This window comes from Cebus imitator, unplaced genomic scaffold (assembly GCF_001604975.1).
Source record: "Cebus imitator isolate Cc_AM_T3 unplaced genomic scaffold, Cebus_imitator-1.0 Scaffold612, whole genome shotgun sequence".
Taxonomy (NCBI): Eukaryota; Metazoa; Chordata; class Mammalia; order Primates; family Cebidae; genus Cebus; species Cebus imitator.
In genome coordinates this window covers 262,094-278,851 of record NW_016107927.1, presented here as the reverse complement: position 1 = coordinate 278,851, position 16,758 = coordinate 262,094, and the positions used below count along the sequence as shown (strand labels likewise).

The following is a 16,758-nucleotide window of genomic DNA, read 5'->3' as shown; positions in this document are numbered from 1 at the left end:
CTTGGCCTTCCAAAGTGCTGGGATTACAGGCATGAGCCACCACACCCAGCCCACTGTTAGTTTTAATATAAGCAAAAGTAAAAATGTATATAATTCTATATAAAAGTGAAATACAAATATTTGCAAATAACTAGAGTTTCAAGAACTGTGTGCCAGGAACCAGGGACAAAGAACAAATACTTATTTTTTATTATATCACAAGTGGGAATGTAAATTCAGTTCCTTACATTATCTTGGCCAAATGCCAGATTAAAATTTTACTAGTTGGGTTAATTCACATATGTATGTATATATGTTTTCCAATATATGATTACAGGTTAGCATTGTTATATCATAAAACTACACTAAGGAGAATACAGGTAGAAAACAAAGGTAACACGTCTCAAAAAACCCAACCCTTATTTGAATATAGATTTCATTTTCAGAGAAGAACTCCTTATTCCTAGTTCTACACTGAAATATTTACTAATACTAGCAGATAATTTAAAGTAATAATATTTCTGGAAGATAAACACATATGATAGAGAATTTATAAGCTTTTATACTATAAATTTTCATACCACTTTCAAAAATTGAAGTTGCTTAAGGCCATAAAAGACTCTAGATTTCTACTAACTGGCACAATCTTGGGTAATGTTATAGCATCATGTAAGTTCCCAAGCTAGTTTCATATTTATGTATCCCTCCAGTGCTCTGCTCCACAAACTCCACAGACATATAGAGGTGGTCACCACAGGAAGGAATGCCAGACACAGTTGAGGGGCCACATTACTTTGCAGAGATGTTTAGTTTGGTTCCATGGAGAAGTCAACTTTGTTATTTACTGCTTATACAAAACAGTTATCTGCTGGGATTGAGGTCTTAGAATTAGGTTTAGAAATAACATCATGGACAACAACAAAATAGGCAGCCATCATGCTGATGATGAAAGGCTCTGAGGATATATCCCCACTTGTTTGAGCACGCATCCAGGAATTGTGTGTGTTCTTGGCAATCCTGGAGGTGTGCTCCTCATTGGGAAGCCATGCCAAAACTGTGCTGTTAAAATCAGTCCTTCAGAGGCTTTGTTCACAGAGGCCCATTTAGCCTTTTTCGTTCTCTTTTAGCCTAGTTCATTCTCTGAACTATGTTCAGCTATAAGGGCTGAATTCATAGTTTCTGTCATAGTGTATGTGTTTTTAAGGCAAAAATGGAGAGAGAATATGAAAACAGAAGCAACTTTTTTCCTAACCTATTTTATAGTTAAATAAAAGGAGAAAGAGAGATCAGCAGGAGCATTTCCTAGGAGAGTCTGCTTGCTCAACAGAGCGGGGATGAAGCTAGGCCTGATTCCTCATAAAGAAATGAAGATGCTTACCCAGTGCCTCATCTTACCGCCAGCAGAATTTCAGTGCTCAGCGGGAGTGACCCCCTTCAAAGCAGAGTCCACATTCAGCATGACCTTTTAATTCAAGAGGTGTGTAAATTTATAAAATGATAGGATTATGTGAACATTCTTTTAAAATTATTGAATTATTAAGAATTTTTGAGGCTGGGTGGGATGGCTCACTTTGGGAGGCTGAGGTGGGTGGATCATTTGAGGGTGGACCATTTGAGGTCAGGAGTTTGAGACCCTGGCCAGTGTGGTGAAACCCTGTCTCTGTTAGCTGGTTGATGGTGGGTGCCTGTAGTCACAGCTACTTGGGAGGCTGAGGCAGGAAAATCACTTGAACCCAGGAGGTGGAAGTTGCAGGGAGCCGAGATTGTGCCATTGCATTCCAGCCTGGGTGACACAGTGAGACTCTGTCTCAAAAAAAAAAAAAAAAAAAGAAAAAAAGACATTTTGAGTGGAGGGAGGAGAGCAAGGGTTGAAAAACTGTTGGGTACTCTGCTTACTACAGTAGACTCTACTTGGGTGACGATATACCCATGTAACAAACCTGCACATGTACCCCCTGAATCTAAAATAAAAATTGAATTTTTTTAAAAAAATAATTTTTTAGGCCGGACACATTGGCTCAAGCCTGTAATCCCAGCACTCTGGGAGGCCAAGAAGAGTGGATGGCTTGAGCCCGTGAGTTGGAGGTCAGCCTGGGCAACATGGCAAATCCCTATCTCTACAAAAAACATAAAAATTAGACAGTTGTGGTGGCTTGTGCCTGTAGTCCAACTCAGAAAGCTGAGGTGGGAGGATCGCTTGAGCCCAGGGAGGTTGAGGCTGCAGTCAAGATTGCACCACTGCACTCCAGCCTAGATGACAGAGTGAGACATTGTATCAAAACAAAAAAACAAAAAATAATTTTGTGGTGATTCAACATACCTTCGGAAAGATGTGGTATTGAATCTTCTACAGTTTGTTACATATTTGATTGTTACCCACTCCTGCTAACTCATGTAGGGATATCTGATACATATGTGATGATGATATCATCTTTGGGCATTGAAAGACTAAAGCAAATGGAAGAAGTTAAGAACAGGAGACTCATTATTAACTGGACTCTGAAAGAGATAACCAGAAAACAGTAGGAGACCAGAGTGATTAGTTCTTGACCTGGAGTGTTCTTACTTCTAAGAGGATGACAAAGAACAAATTTGAAGGCTTAATGCTTAAAGAAACCTTTGAACTGACTATGGAGAGAAAAGGAGAATAACGCTCAGAAAAACTCATAGACCTCACCAGTACACAGTGAGACAAAAGTACATTAGGAAAAAATAATGTGAGGAGAAATCATGTTCAGTATTTCTTTACCTGTGAGTGGATGAGCCATTGAGCCATCAGTAGTGAATGAATATGCTTGAGGTTTCTCATGAGTCACCTGAGAAACGAATAATAAATGAGAACTTTCAGTGCTCATGTGGCTATAAACCACACCCAGAGTATATAGATGATGATGAGTGGGAAGTTGGAAAAAAGTTTAAAAGAGGACAAGCTATTGATATTTATAGGTAGAGAGAAGAAAAACTCACCTCCTATTTGGCTTTTGACTGATCAATTAAAAAGACAGAAGACAGGACAAGTAGAGAGGGCATGTTAGCTAGTTTCAAGTATTCAAAGGGATTTTTTCTAAAGGAGTTATTGAACTTATTTTGCAAGATTCCAGAGGATGGGGAGGAAGGAAACACCCACATGTTCAGCCAAATTAGCCAAGTAAACCTGCTCTCAGTTGCAGCCAGGCCCCCCTGTCCTTAGGTTCTAGGAAAATAGTAAAGAAGACCAAGAACAAGACCTCAGTCTATCCGTTTACTATAGGTGACTGTAAATCAACTCTAAAACTAGCCATGTTTATAAATTAAAGTTATAATTTTGGCCCAATAATTTAAAATATATCTGTTTGTCTTTTATAGGAGTGGTTCTAATTAAAGCCCAGATTTCAGAGCTGGCATTTCCTCTTACAGCAGCTCAGAAGATAACTCTAAATGCTCACAGTTCTCTGAAGAGTATTTTCTCTTCTCTTCCCAACATCGTGTATACTGGCTGTGCAAAATGTGGATTGGAACTAGAAACAGATGAGAACAGGATCTACAAACAATGTTTTAGCTGCTTGCCATTTACTTTGAAGAAAATGTACTATAGGTAAGGCAACTAAGCAAGCCAATTTGATGGAAAATAATGATTATAGATCTGGAAAAATTAGTTCTGTAAACCCTTACTCTTTCTAAAAATGATTAACTAGAACTAGTTGAAGAAAATAAATTTTTCCCCATGTGATAGGTGACTATTTATGGAAGCAAAAATTTCCCAGGAATCATTACAGGAATTTCTTAAGGCAGTAATCTGGAGATTTTATTGTCTTTAAACCGCTATACTGAAGAAACATTTTCCATGGTTTACTTTTTAACCAAGATCTAAGTGGCTCATAAATAACTCATTTTCCTACCTTAACATATAATTAGAATTTAAAGACTAAAAGTATCATATGATCTCACCCCTGAGTTGTTGTGGAAGCTAGTAAGTCATTTAACCTGTTTTCCCACCTTTACCTTAGAAATTAAAGATAGCAAATAAATGTTGTATGGTAAAACTGCTAACCAGCTCAGTGAAAAAAACATTGTTTTTTGAATAGTAGGTAGTCAGAAGCTCAGATAATATTTTTCTTTTTACCTTACAAATTACATATGTTTACAAAATAGTGCTCAGTGTTTTATGCTCCTTCTGATTATTTCTAAATACCGTAGGATCTAAAAACCAAATGCAGGTATATTCCACATGTTATCATGGCATACTTCAAGAAAAGTTATAGAAGCTTAATTCTGTAAACCTTATTTCCCTTTACAGATATTATATTTGTTATAAATAAGTGAATGAATTTTGCTATTACTGTGAAAGTTGCTTTTGTGGAAAAGAAAATTGAATTCAGATTCATGGTAGGCTGGGTGTGGTGGCTCACGCCTGTAATCCCAGCATTTTGGGAAACTGGGGTGAGCAGATTGCTTGAATCCAGGGGTTTAAGACCAGCCTGGTAAATATAGGAGAAAACCCCATCTCTACCAGAAAAAAAAAAAAAGAAAGCTGGGCCTGGTGACATAGGCCTGTAATCCCAGTTACTTGGGAGGCTGAGGCAGGAGGATCATTTGAGCCCAGGAGATGGATTGTTACAGTGAGCAATGTTTGTACTACTGTACTCCAGCCTAGGTAACAGAGTGAGACCTACCTCAAAATCAAAACAAAAAATGCACGATATGTAACAAACATCGATTTATTAAGTCCCCTCAAAAGTATGTATAGGTAACTTATTTATATCATTCCAAAAGTTTCTATTCAATATAAGCATTTATTGGACACAAATGTTGCCCAAAACCATTCCTTATGGGTAGGAGGGCCTTTGAATCTTTACAAAACAACTGTTCAACAGAAGGACTTCACAGATCAGTATCACCTGATCATAACTAGTGGTACTGATCACAGATCACAGATCAGTATCACTAGTTATGGCATAACTAGTATGAGGTATGTAAGATCTCTTCCTAAACTATACCATATGAAAGATGTAGTGCTAGTTTGTTGTCTTGCTAGAATGTTGATTGGTCATGTTTATTTAAAAGCCTTTAAGTTGTTAGGTTTAGAGTCCAGATTATGTGGCTTCCTTGAAAATAAAATATTGCAATTAACAAACTCCCTTCACAAACCAAGTATGTGACTCCAAAGGCATCTACATATATCAATCAGCAAACTGAATAAGAGGAAATTCTCATTGATTGTTTTTCTAAGGCGCAAATATTTATTAGGAATCCATGTATGTTCACATATCACATATGTACTGTGGCTGTCACACAGGTTGATCTAAGTAGACTTATTGTGCCCAAGAAGCTTGGTAGTCTATTTACGAAACAATTAATGAACATTTGTGTGGCATAACAGTCCCAAACTATGAGTGAGTTGATCATATTTTATATTGGTTGTAAATTGGAACTGATTTTCCAATGGAAGCAACATTAGATACTGCGTTGGAGTTGCATACGAGGCCACAGACATTTGTTAAATGAACATGTAGATAGCACAGTTCCTGTTCTTAAAGCTATCCTAGAACTCAAATACCATTTTTAACAATGTTTCTACAGGATATTCAAATTTACATTTTTGGAACACCAGAAATACATTTATTTTTCTGTTCTAGAAGCAAAAAAAGAAAAAAGAAACCCAGCAGGTCAAACCACAGTTAAGGCTCCTATTTAGGCAGAACTAGGAAATGTTTGGGTCTCTCAAGTGGTTGTAGTCAAGGTGTAGGCTGGGACTGCAGTCATTTGAAGACTTGACTGGGGTTGGAGGATTCATTTCTAAAGTGGTTCATTCATATGGCCAGCAAGTTGAGTTCCTCTTCACTTGGGTGTCTCCACAGGCTGCCTGAATGTTCTCACAAAGTGGCAGCTTATTTCCGCAGAGCAGGAAAGGCAAGAAAGAGAGTTCCAGGTGGAAGCCAGCCTTTTTGTTATCTAGCCTCAGAAGTCATGTGGCATTACTTCCACCAAATTCTCTTCATCAGAAGTGAATTTAGCTGCATATTGGAGAATGGATTAAAACAAAGCTAGTGCAGAGAAGAGGTAAGAGGCTGTTGTTGCTTTATTTTGGAGGAGAGATGATGGTAGCTTGACTAGAGAGGAAGTGGTAGGAATGGAAAGAAGTGAACAGATTTGAGAATGGTTGGAAAATAGTGTTGGTAAGATGTAGTGATAGAGTGGTAGGTAAGGAGGGAGCCACAGGTACATTACATATTACTGACAATTGGGTGAACAGTAAGATTATTTATTAAAATGAGTAACCCAATCCTATTGAGCTTGAGTTGCTGAGACATAATAAGTTGGAAAGTGGTTAGATGTACAGAAATGCAGTTTGCAAGAGAAGTCTGGGCTAGGTTTATAGAGTTATTTGTGGTGATTGAACTCTTCCTTGGTTTCTGCACCCTGTTTTGTTTTTCTTTCTTAATCTTCAGTTATTACCTCTCCTAATGGATTATTCTTACCAGCCTATAAACACACTCCCATACTTCTCATATTAAAAACCAAAATCATCCACTAACATTACATTACCCTCATATCCCTTCATTTTTTGATTCTGTTTTATACCCAGCCAAACTTTGTTGAAGAGTTGTAAATATATTCTCTCTCCCCTTTTATGTTTCCAGGTTCACTTCAGTTATTCCATTCTGCTCCCACCATGCTGCTGCAGAAGCTGATTTTGTCGAAGTTACTGACACATTTGATGTTGCCTGAGGCATGGATACTTCTTTCCCTGCTCTGACTGGCTCTCAGTTATATGCAGCATGCCAGGCCACTTCCTCCTTCTTGAAATAACCTCCTCCTGGCTTTTTAACCTGTCTCTCAGGCCTGTCCTTCTCAGCCTCTTCTACCCCCTCTTTAAATGCTGGGTCAATCCTGAGACCTCGTCTTTGTCCTTCCTCTTATTCTTTCTATACATTCTGCCTGGATGATCACAGCTGTTTCCATGTTTGTACTTACGTCTTCACCCTGGTTTTCTCCTCCAGGCATCATATTCTTTGCTAATTTTGTATTTTTAGTAGAGACGGGGTTTCTCCATGAGGCTTCTCTGGGTTGGTCAGGCTGGTCTCAAACACTGACCTCAGGTGATCCGCCTGCATTGGCCTCCCAAAGTACTGGGATTACAGGTGTGAGCCACCACGCCCAGCCACTCCGGCCTTATCTAAGCCACTACTGCCTCTTGTGAAAACCAGCACACCAGCAGTCTCTTGGTGGGGCTCCTTCTTGTCTTGCTTCCTCTCCTTCATTCTCCACCCGCTGGCAGTGTGATTACCCCTTGCTTTATCCATTACTCACCTCCTTATGCTTATTGCCTCTGCAGTCTCATGTGCTCCCACTCTCCGTCACCCAGCGCTCCAGCCACGTGGCCTTCTTTCAGTTCTTCAGACATTTTGCTTTTTATCCTTAGGATGTTCTCAAATTTCTTCCCTCTGTCTGACTCCACAAGGCTGGTTTCTTCATGTCTTAGATTAAATGCTGCTTTATCAGAGAAGCCTTTCCTAGCCACCCTCTTTTACTTCCTGTTATAGTAGCCTGGGTGTGCTTATTGTAATTTGTTGCATACTGTCTTTTCCAAAAAGCATTTTTACTGAAGTAAAATTCATATACCATCAAATTAATCTTCTGAAATATACAATTCAATGGCTTTAATATATTCCCAGGGCTGTGTTGCTGTCACCACAACCAGTGAGGACATTTTCATTACCCAGGCCTGTACAAAGCCTCATACTCATTAGCAGTCACTCTCCATTCCCCATGCCCTTCAACCCATGGCAACTACAAATCTGCTTTCTGTCTCCATAGATTTGCCTGTTCTAGATATTTTACATAAATGTTATATACTATGTGTTTTTTTTGTGACTGGCTTCACTTAGCATGATGTTTTCAAGGTCCATCCATGTTGTAGCATGTATCAGTACTTCATTCCTTTTCATTGCAAAATAATATTGCATTATATGCATATACCACATTTTCTTTCTCCATTCATCAGTTGATGGAGAATTGGGTTGTTCCTACTCTTTGGCTTTAGGAATGATGCTCCTGTGAACATTTGTGTATAAGTTTTTGTGTGAATATGTGTCATTTCTCTTGGTTATATATCTAAGAGCGGTGGAATTGCTAGGTCATATGGTAACTGTCTGTTTAACCTTTTGAGGAACTACCAGACTGTTTTCCAAAATTGCTGCACAATTTTACATTCTCACCAGTAATCTGAGGGTTATAATTTCTCCATATCCTTGTCAGTACTTCTTATTCTGTTTTTCTTTTTGTTGCATGTGCTTTTGGGTCACATCTAAGAAAGGTATCATTTCTAAGCCAGAGTTGTGGAGATTTGCTCCCATATTTTCTTCTAAGAGTTTAGAAGCTTTAGCTCTTACATTTAGGTTTATTTTCTATTTTTTGTGTATGGGATAAGGAAGGGGTCTAATTTTATTCTTTTGCATGTGGTATCTAGTTGTCCCAGCATGAATTTTTGAAAAGACTGTTCCATCCCTGTTTAGTTATCTTGGCACCATTGTTGAAAAGCTTATTTTCTTTCTTTTTCCTTTTCTTTTTTGTAGAGATGAGCTCTCACTACGTTGCCAAGGCTTGTCTCAAACTCCTGGCCTCAAGCAGTCCTCCTCGCCTTGGCATCCCAAAGCACTGGGGTTCCAGGCATGAGCCACCACACCTGCTTATTTTCCTCCTATTTCACTATAGTTTTATGTTCCTTGAATGAAGGAACCAGATTTTTCTTGTTCACTAGTAAATACCCAGAGCTTACCACAATCCATGATAGATACTCAGTTTGTATTTGTTGAAATAAATAATGGAGGGAGAGAGAGGCTGAGGAAGGAGTGTAGAGTGAAAAGAGGAAGGGACATAGAATCTTTGTGTGCATAAAGGGGGAAGCAGGTTTTTTGGGGGAAAATCAGTTATGTTTTAGCTCTGTTACACTAAATTTCCCTGGTAATGAGCCAGTTTCTGAATTCTGTTCTCAATGTATTTTTAAAAAGTTAATGTAGTTCTGGCCAGGCATGGTGACTCATGGCTGTAATCCCAGCATTTTGGGAGGCTGAGGTGGGCGGATCACCTGAGGCCAGGAGTTCGAGACCAGCCTAGCCAACATAGTGAAACCCTGTCTCTTCTAAAAATACAAAAATTAGCTGGGCATTGTGGCAGGCACCTGTCATCCCAGCTACTTGGTAGGATGAGGCAGGAGGATCGCTTGAACCTGGGAGGTAGAGGTTGCAGTGAGCCGAGATTGCACCACTGTGCTCTAGCCTGGGCAACAAGAGCAAGACTCCATCTCAAAGAAAGAAAAGAAAAAAGAAAAAAAATTAATGTAGTTCTGAAATAGGTACCACATGCCATAGTTAAAATGCACACTACATAGGAGGTTACAAAACAATGAGCAAAGTCCCCTTCACCATCCAACCCTCTCTCACCAGAGCTACTTCCATGCTGGTGAGAAGGTTTTTTTGTATGTCCTGCCAGTGATTTCTTATGCTTATCCCAGCACATGTGTATTCTTTTCTTTAGAAACATATAGTCAGAAAAATATTGTTCATACTGTTACTCCTTAGAATCTATCCTGTTGCTTCTTCCCTGATAGCATTTGTAAATCTTCTTCATTCTTTTTATCAGCCACATAGCATTAAGATGTAGGATGCACTGAAAATGGTTAATCCGGTTCCCTGCTTATTGATATGCAAAACAGTTTATTTCTGATAGGAAAGAATCCAGCAGAAAAAAATAACTTGAAATTGTGATTGTGAAATATGTGTTTATTATTTTTATTTCTAAAAAAATTTATAAAACAGTTATATATATATACACACACACATATATATATACACACATGTATATATATATGTGTGTGTGTGCGTGTGTGTGTGTGTGTGATATATGTGTGTGTGTGTGTGTGTGTGTGTGTGTGTGTGTGTATATATTTATTTTATTTTTTTTGAGATAGAGTCTCGCTCCATTGCCAGGTGCCAGGCTGGAGTGCAGTGGTGCGATGATCTCCGCTCACTGCAACCTCCGCCTGCTGGGTTCACGCAGTTCTCCTGCCTCAGCCTCCCTAGTAGCTGGGACTACAGTTGCGCGCCACCACGCCGAGCTAAGTTTTGTATTTTTAGTAGAGACGGGGTTTCACCATGTTGGCCAGGATGGTCTCGATCTCTTGACTTTGTGATCCGCCCACCTCAGCCTCCCAAAGTGCTGGGATTACAGGCGTGCGCCTGGCCTAGTTTAATATATTTTTATATTAGTATCTGAAATTTAAAAATGGATATAGAATAAATAAAATGTATTAATTATCATTTGAAACTCTTGGGGAAAAACCCCTTTTTTGTTTCTAGGATGTCACAGAACATCCTAGAGTTGTTTTAGGAATTGAAATTAATCCTGCATAAAAACAAAGTACTTTTTGAAATTATTTTTCATTTAAGCATTTCTTTTATTTGAAAATCTTTTTGAAGATTGTGTGTTGCTTACTCTTTTGTAGGCCAGCCTTAATGACTGTAGTTGATGGAAGTCATGATGTTTGCATCTGTGTAGGATCACAGCTGATAGAGAAGATTCTTCTCAACATTTCTGCAGACTGCCTCAACAGAGTGATAGGTAATATATCAGTGTGCCATCAAGAGATTGTTTTATTCAGGAGTATAAATGGTATATCGTAACAGAAAGAGCATTGTACTTTAAGAGTTTTTCTGTCCATATAAAAGCAGAAGGATAATTTAGCTTCAGTGAAATATAAGCCTATATAAGTTAAAAGGATGATTTGCTTTATACCTGTTAGTACATGAATAGTGGGAGGGACTAATTTCTTCTTAACCTACATTTCCAATTTGTAAACAAAAACTAGTTTACTTAACTCTAGTTTTATAAGAGTGAAGTAAGTGAATATATGACACAATGTATGTGAAGATAGTTCACTGTCAGTGGAATGGATTTGCAGGATCCTCAGCCATGATGTCTTAGTCATCAGTGGCTAAGAACAAAGCAAAGGTAATCTATTTGTCAGTTATTCAAACTCCATTCCTGTTCTCATTAGCCTCAGATCTTCTAACCTGATAAGCTAATCTGGTTCTATAATTGCTTTATCTTTTAATAGTGGATTGTTTTTCTTGTTTTTTATTTAAGTGGGGGGTGTCTAGTAATTTTTGCTTGCATGCTGAACATTGCACATATTAAATAGAACAGTACAAACTGAGATAAATAGTGTTTGTACCTGGAAACAGGCATGCCTCTTCTGGTCCTTTACTGGAGGTAAGGGGTGAGCAGGATGGTCAGTCTTGTCATATGTTGAGATGGATTCAGGTTTTGTTGTTTCTCTGGTTACCTTCAGGTCACGACTGGTTTCAAGTTCTTCTAGTATTACCTTGTGCTTGTAGTGGGAAGTGGTTCCCCAGGATTACTGCTCCACCATCAGCTTAGCCCTTGACTCTGCACCTGGGCCTCAGAAAGAGTTTCTCTCCATGTTCTTGCACCTCCCTAAGTTGCACGAGCCTTTATTGGTTGTTACTTGGTGCATCCTAGCTTTGTGGGAGGGAGCAGGATTGTTCCTTTTTGACCCTGGTCCAGCCCCAGTCTTACACAGGATCTTGTATATGGTGCTTTCTCGGTAGCCCTGTCCTTTATGTGGTGGTGTCAGCTGAGCTCTGCCTTGTGTCTTTGGTGGGTCTTCTGTGGTCCTGGCTCTGCCGCCAGTAGGGGACCATTAATGGTTTCACCCAGGGTGGTTTTCTAACCCTCCCTGAGGATGGAGGGATTTTTAAAATCTTTTTTCTTTCCCCATCTGTACTGGTTCCTCGCCTGTACTCTGGGGCAACAGGATTTGGTATCCTTCCTCCAGCAATTGAAGGCTTTTGTTCCTTAAAGGGGGAGGCAGGATGGTGTCTTCTGTTTTGTAGTTGTAAGCTTTCTCTGATGTCTTGCCCTGCCCCTAGTTTGTGAACACCTGGTGGAGGTGAGAAGTACCATGTGGAAGAGCCTGTGAGGATGCAGATGCAGGTGGCACTGGCAATTCATTGACTTTTTGCAATTAATTTATTAATAAAAATTAATCACATTCTTCTTTCCTGCCTATATGGAGCACCTGTCTTCTTCCCAAGGCCTGCTCCAAGTGAACCTGTGCTCCTGTTCCATCTCCCTGGAGGCACCTGTCTCCTCATGTTTCAGTCTTTTTGGCTATTTTACAACCTTGGTTCTCATGTATATTCAAGAAAATGATGATTTTATATTTATTCAGCTTTTTCTAGTAACTGTTCAGGCGGGAGCCTCACTCTTTCTAGTTTTCTACATCCTAATTAGAAGCCTCTCTTCTTTTCTTCCCTCCATTTTCTTTATTTTATTTTTATTCATTTGGCTATTTTCATTCCTTTTCTGAATGTTATTTATATATTTTCAGTGCTATCTCTTCTTTTTTGCATAAGGTAGTCTTTATCTCTTAGGGAAGCATTAGTCTCATATCACATATACTTCAGTGTTTTGTCCATTCTTGAGACAATTGAAGTTGTACTTCTTGGCATTAATTAGATTATGACCATAAGTGAAAATGTCATTACTATAAAGTGGTCATCAGACCATCTAGATTATTACTAATATTGGTTATTTTTTAGTTTATCACAGTGAAGTTACAAACTTTAAAAGTTATTTATTGTAGAGAATTCTCATACCCCCCAAAATATGTCATTGGTCTTCCAGGACTCTGTAGCCCCCATCCAAGAAAGACTGGTACTTGTCAGGGAGTTAGTATGGTCTGAGCATGGTTGATGGTGCCCTGTCAGTCTGGTATTGAACAACCTGCCAAATGTCTTGATTAGATTGTAGCAGGAGCGGCCATGAGAAACAGACTCTCAATCACCGAATGGGAAGGAAGAGGTTTATTATTACTGCTGGGAGCCGGGCAATGATTTTCCTAAACCCAGCTCGTCTAACAAAGGAAGGCTCTGCCTTTATATAGGCTTACACTCTAGATATTACACGTGAAGGAATCTCAGGTTTACAGCCTTAGAAATCACGAGTAAACGGGTTTTGGATTTGCAGCTTTAGGAATCACATTTGAAAAGGTTTCGGGTTTACAGTTTTAGAAATCACATATGAAAGGGTTTCGGGTTTGCGGTTTTATGAATCATATGTGGAAAGGTTCTGGTCTCCGGAGGGAGGATTGGGGTGGGGGGTTTGATCTTGTTTAAGTAAAAACAGTGTCTTCTGGAGAGTTCCCCCAATACCAAGCCTGCCATCTACAAGAAGGTGATTCAGGAGGCACTGGTCGGCCAGCCTCTTCTTCTATTGAAATGCCGTGTGGAAGTCAAGTGGGGAGGTGATCCCAGATGTTTGGGTCTCCTTCCTCAAGATGTCCTAAAAAAGCGAGAGGAAGAGTATAAGACAAATACAAAACAAAATGACACATTTACCTATACTTTTAGTATTTTTTTATTACTGAGATTCAGTATTTCTTAAAGGAATTCAAGATTCTTTTAGACAAAAAATAAATGTATGCATAAATAGCTGTGATAAGAACTGTGGATTGGATAAGAATACTCTTTTGCTATACTGTACCATAACCAGAACTGCTGTTGGTCTGAATGGTGTGTTATCTGGACCTGTTTCTCGTGTCAGTGGAATCACATGGTGTCACTCTGGAGTGCCTCAATAGCTTTTATCTAGAAAGGAAAAGTGTAGGAAAAGTAGTTTACTTACTTATTTATTTATTTAGAGACAGAGTCTTGCTCTGTTGCTCAGGCTGGAGTGCAGTGATATGATCTCGGCTCACTGCAACCTTCACCTCCTGGGTTCAAGTGATTCTCCTGCCTCAGCCTCCTAAGTAGCTGGAATTACAGGCATGTGCTACCACTCCTGGTTAATTTTTGTATTTTTAGTAGAGACGGGTTTTACTGTGTTGGCCAGGCATGTCTTGAACCCCTCACCTCAAGTGATCCAGCTGCCTCAGCCTCCCGAAGTGTTGGTATTACAGGTGTAAGTCACCGCTACTGGCCAGAAAGAGAAATTTAAAATGGGTTTGAGACTTGGGGAACCAAGAGAAACAATGAAACCCTTCAATGTGTGTGCTCCTGTCAGGCTAGCAGCGATGTTGAGGGCTCTGTGTTTTCACCTTCTGCAGTTCCTTCCTCAGAGATCACCTATGGGATGGTGGCGGCAGACCTGTTCCACTCCTTGTTGGCAGTCAGCACAAAACCTTGTATATTGAAGATTCAGAGCCTTTTTGTGTTAGATGAAAACAGCTGTCCATTACAACAAGATTTCTCCCTCCTGGATTTTTATCCTGACATTGTAAAGCATGGAGCCAATGCCCTTCTCTGAGGCCAGAGGAAGAAATTGCAGGCATTTTAAGGAAGAAGTACTGAAATGATTTCTTTTGAAATAAATGAATGACAGGGCTTTTGCTTTGGATTTTTAAATAAATATGTTTTACAAAGAGAATTGCACTAAATATATAAATTAAAACTTCTAAGAAAATCCTGTGAGATTTAAAAAGATTGTTTTTGTTTTTTGGTTTCTTCCTTTCTTCTGGAGAAATGATCCACCAGTCAAGGCAGTATATGGCAGATCCCTGGGAATTAAAGGTTTGCCCATTTGTCCACTGTATTTAACCCTGGTACGTTCCAGGCATTGTACTAAGTACAAACAGAGAGCCACACAGAAGACATTCCCTCAGAAACTGCTGCAGTGCTTTCGCTTATCCCCACGTAATAAACTGTCAATGTGAAATCATTTCCTTGATTATAACTGTACATGTTAATGAATTTGTTTATATAAACCTATGTTGAAACAAGTTCAAAACAAGCATGTACTTAAAAAGCACTGAAAATGAAGGAAATGCGATGATGTTTCAATTCATTAAAGTGGGGAAGAGCATTCTGTTGTTAGTTCGTGTCTAGGATTTGAGTGCCTTTGAATGTATTTACCAGCAAACATGTAGCAATCTGTTCTGTCATTGTGATTGTGGAAGAAGCTCATGTCAAATGGTAGTCACTAATGAGGAAGTATGGAGTGGCACTTATTCTCTAATTTTAGAGTATGCTGAATGTTAATGGATTATCATATTGCCTGGAAATAATTAAATTTATAATGACATGAACAAGCTTATTTTGCTCTGTGTATGTTTTTAAAAAGTCCTTTCGTTCAGAGATGGTTGTTGTTTTTTAACTTGGCTTTCCTAAGAATGAACCACAGGAGTTTTGTGATTCTTTCAAAAATAATATGCAAAAATGCCTTTGTGGGAGCAAACACACACAAACGTATGTTTCCGTGGAGAAGGATCCATAGCTTTCAACAAATCCTCAGAGGGTTCTGTGATGGGGAAAGGTAAAAACAAGGCTTTAAACTGATGATTTCTTTGCGGGGAAGATAAGGGAATTAGAGCAAATGATTGCGAAGGTTTTGTCTAGCAACTAGTAAGGTGGGTAGAGAAAGAACTGACTCCATTTTGTATCTGGAGACACTGGAATTCAAACAAAATCGTTGACTCTAATGATTCATCTAATGGGTGATGAAACTTGAGTCTGTAGTTGACACCTTCTAATCCGTCCTCTCTCAACCATATCCTCACTAGGCAGAGATTTGGAATTCTGATATAAAATCTGCCCAGTCAATATAGGCCAACCAAGAGGGCTGTTCTCTTAAGTGCACCCTGCCTGACTTTGTCCTTAAGTGGGGACCGAATCCCTACCTCAACCAGGACATAATCCCCGGGAACAGATGGCTCTTCACATCCTATTTGGAAGAAATCTTTAAACCATTTCAAGTGAAACAGCAGGTCACACCAACATCTCTTCACAGTTGTTGATATGTATCTCATGTATTAACACACATTTCCAGGAGCCCTTATTTAGGTTGGGAACTATTTCCTCCAGTCCTTAGGAAGCTGAGCTACCTGCAGAAGTTATGGGCATTTAATTGGGATCAGGATCAGCTCATTGCTCCTGCTATGGTCTGAATGTGTCACCCCAAAATTTTTATGTTGGAACCTAATCTCTAACGTGATGGCATTCAGAAGTGGGGCATCTGGGAGGTGATTAGATCACAAGGGATTGTGAATGGGATCAGTGCCCTTACAAAAAAGTCCCTTTTTGCTTCTTTGTCCCCTTCTGCCATATGAAGATACAGCCAGAAGGTGTCTTCTTTGAAGCAGAGATCAAGCCCTCACCAGATGCTGAATCTGCTGGCACCTTGGTCATCCCAGCCTTCAAACTGAAAAAGAAGTTTCTGTTACTTATAAATTGCCCAGTCTGTTATTTTGTTACAGCAGTCAGAATGGACTAAGACACCTCCTATATGTGTATTCCTTACCTGAGATGACAAGTAAGTGTCTTTCACCTACTCTGTATGTTTTCATAAAACTCAGTGGGGTAGCCAAAGAGTGTCACCTATCCAGCAGTCCTTTATCTGGCAGTCTCAGGGTGGGCATTTTAGGAAGACTTCATTCTTCATCTCCTGATAGTTCAGCTTGCAGGGACAGCTCTCCTATTTTTGGAGAACTGTTTGTACTTGTTAGTCACCTCACTGAAACTTCTGTTTTCCATTTTCAAGCAATTCTCCTGCCTCAGCCTCCCGAGTAGCTGGGACTACAGGCACGCACCACCACGCCCGGCTAATTTTTTGTACTTCTAGTAGAGATGGGGTTTCACCATGTTGGCCAGGATGGTCTCGATCTCTTGACCTTGTGATCCACCCGCCTTGGCCTCCTAGAGTGCTGGGATTACAGGCGTGAGCCCCCGCGCCTGGCCTAGGTGTCCTTTTTTAACAGCATTAGAGGCATTCACCTTTCTCCCC

The 16,758-nt window shown here is 39.6% G+C and overlaps 1 protein-coding gene across 6 annotated transcripts in view; it reads left to right on the top strand.

Moving 5' to 3' along the window:
- Window positions 1–15,068, top strand: part of SHLD2 (shieldin complex subunit 2) — a 94,121-nt gene extending 79,053 nt beyond the window's left edge. For 2 of the 6 annotated variants that reach the window (XM_017516956.2, XM_037734395.1), the window contains 3 exons: window positions 3,325–3,553; window positions 10,463–10,578; window positions 14,087–15,068. In XM_017516956.2, the coding sequence (XP_017372445.1) occupies window positions 3,325–3,553; window positions 10,463–10,578; window positions 14,087–14,286 (545 nt within the window). In that variant the 3' untranslated portion in view covers window positions 14,287–15,068. Of the gene's footprint in view, window positions 1–1,242; window positions 1,457–3,324; window positions 3,554–10,462; window positions 10,579–14,086 lie in introns of those variants that run through there. The other 4 variants (XM_017516960.2, XM_037734396.1, XR_001821222.2 and 1 more) reach the window with 3 other exon arrangements.
- Window positions 15,069–16,758: the final 1,690 nt, after the last annotated feature.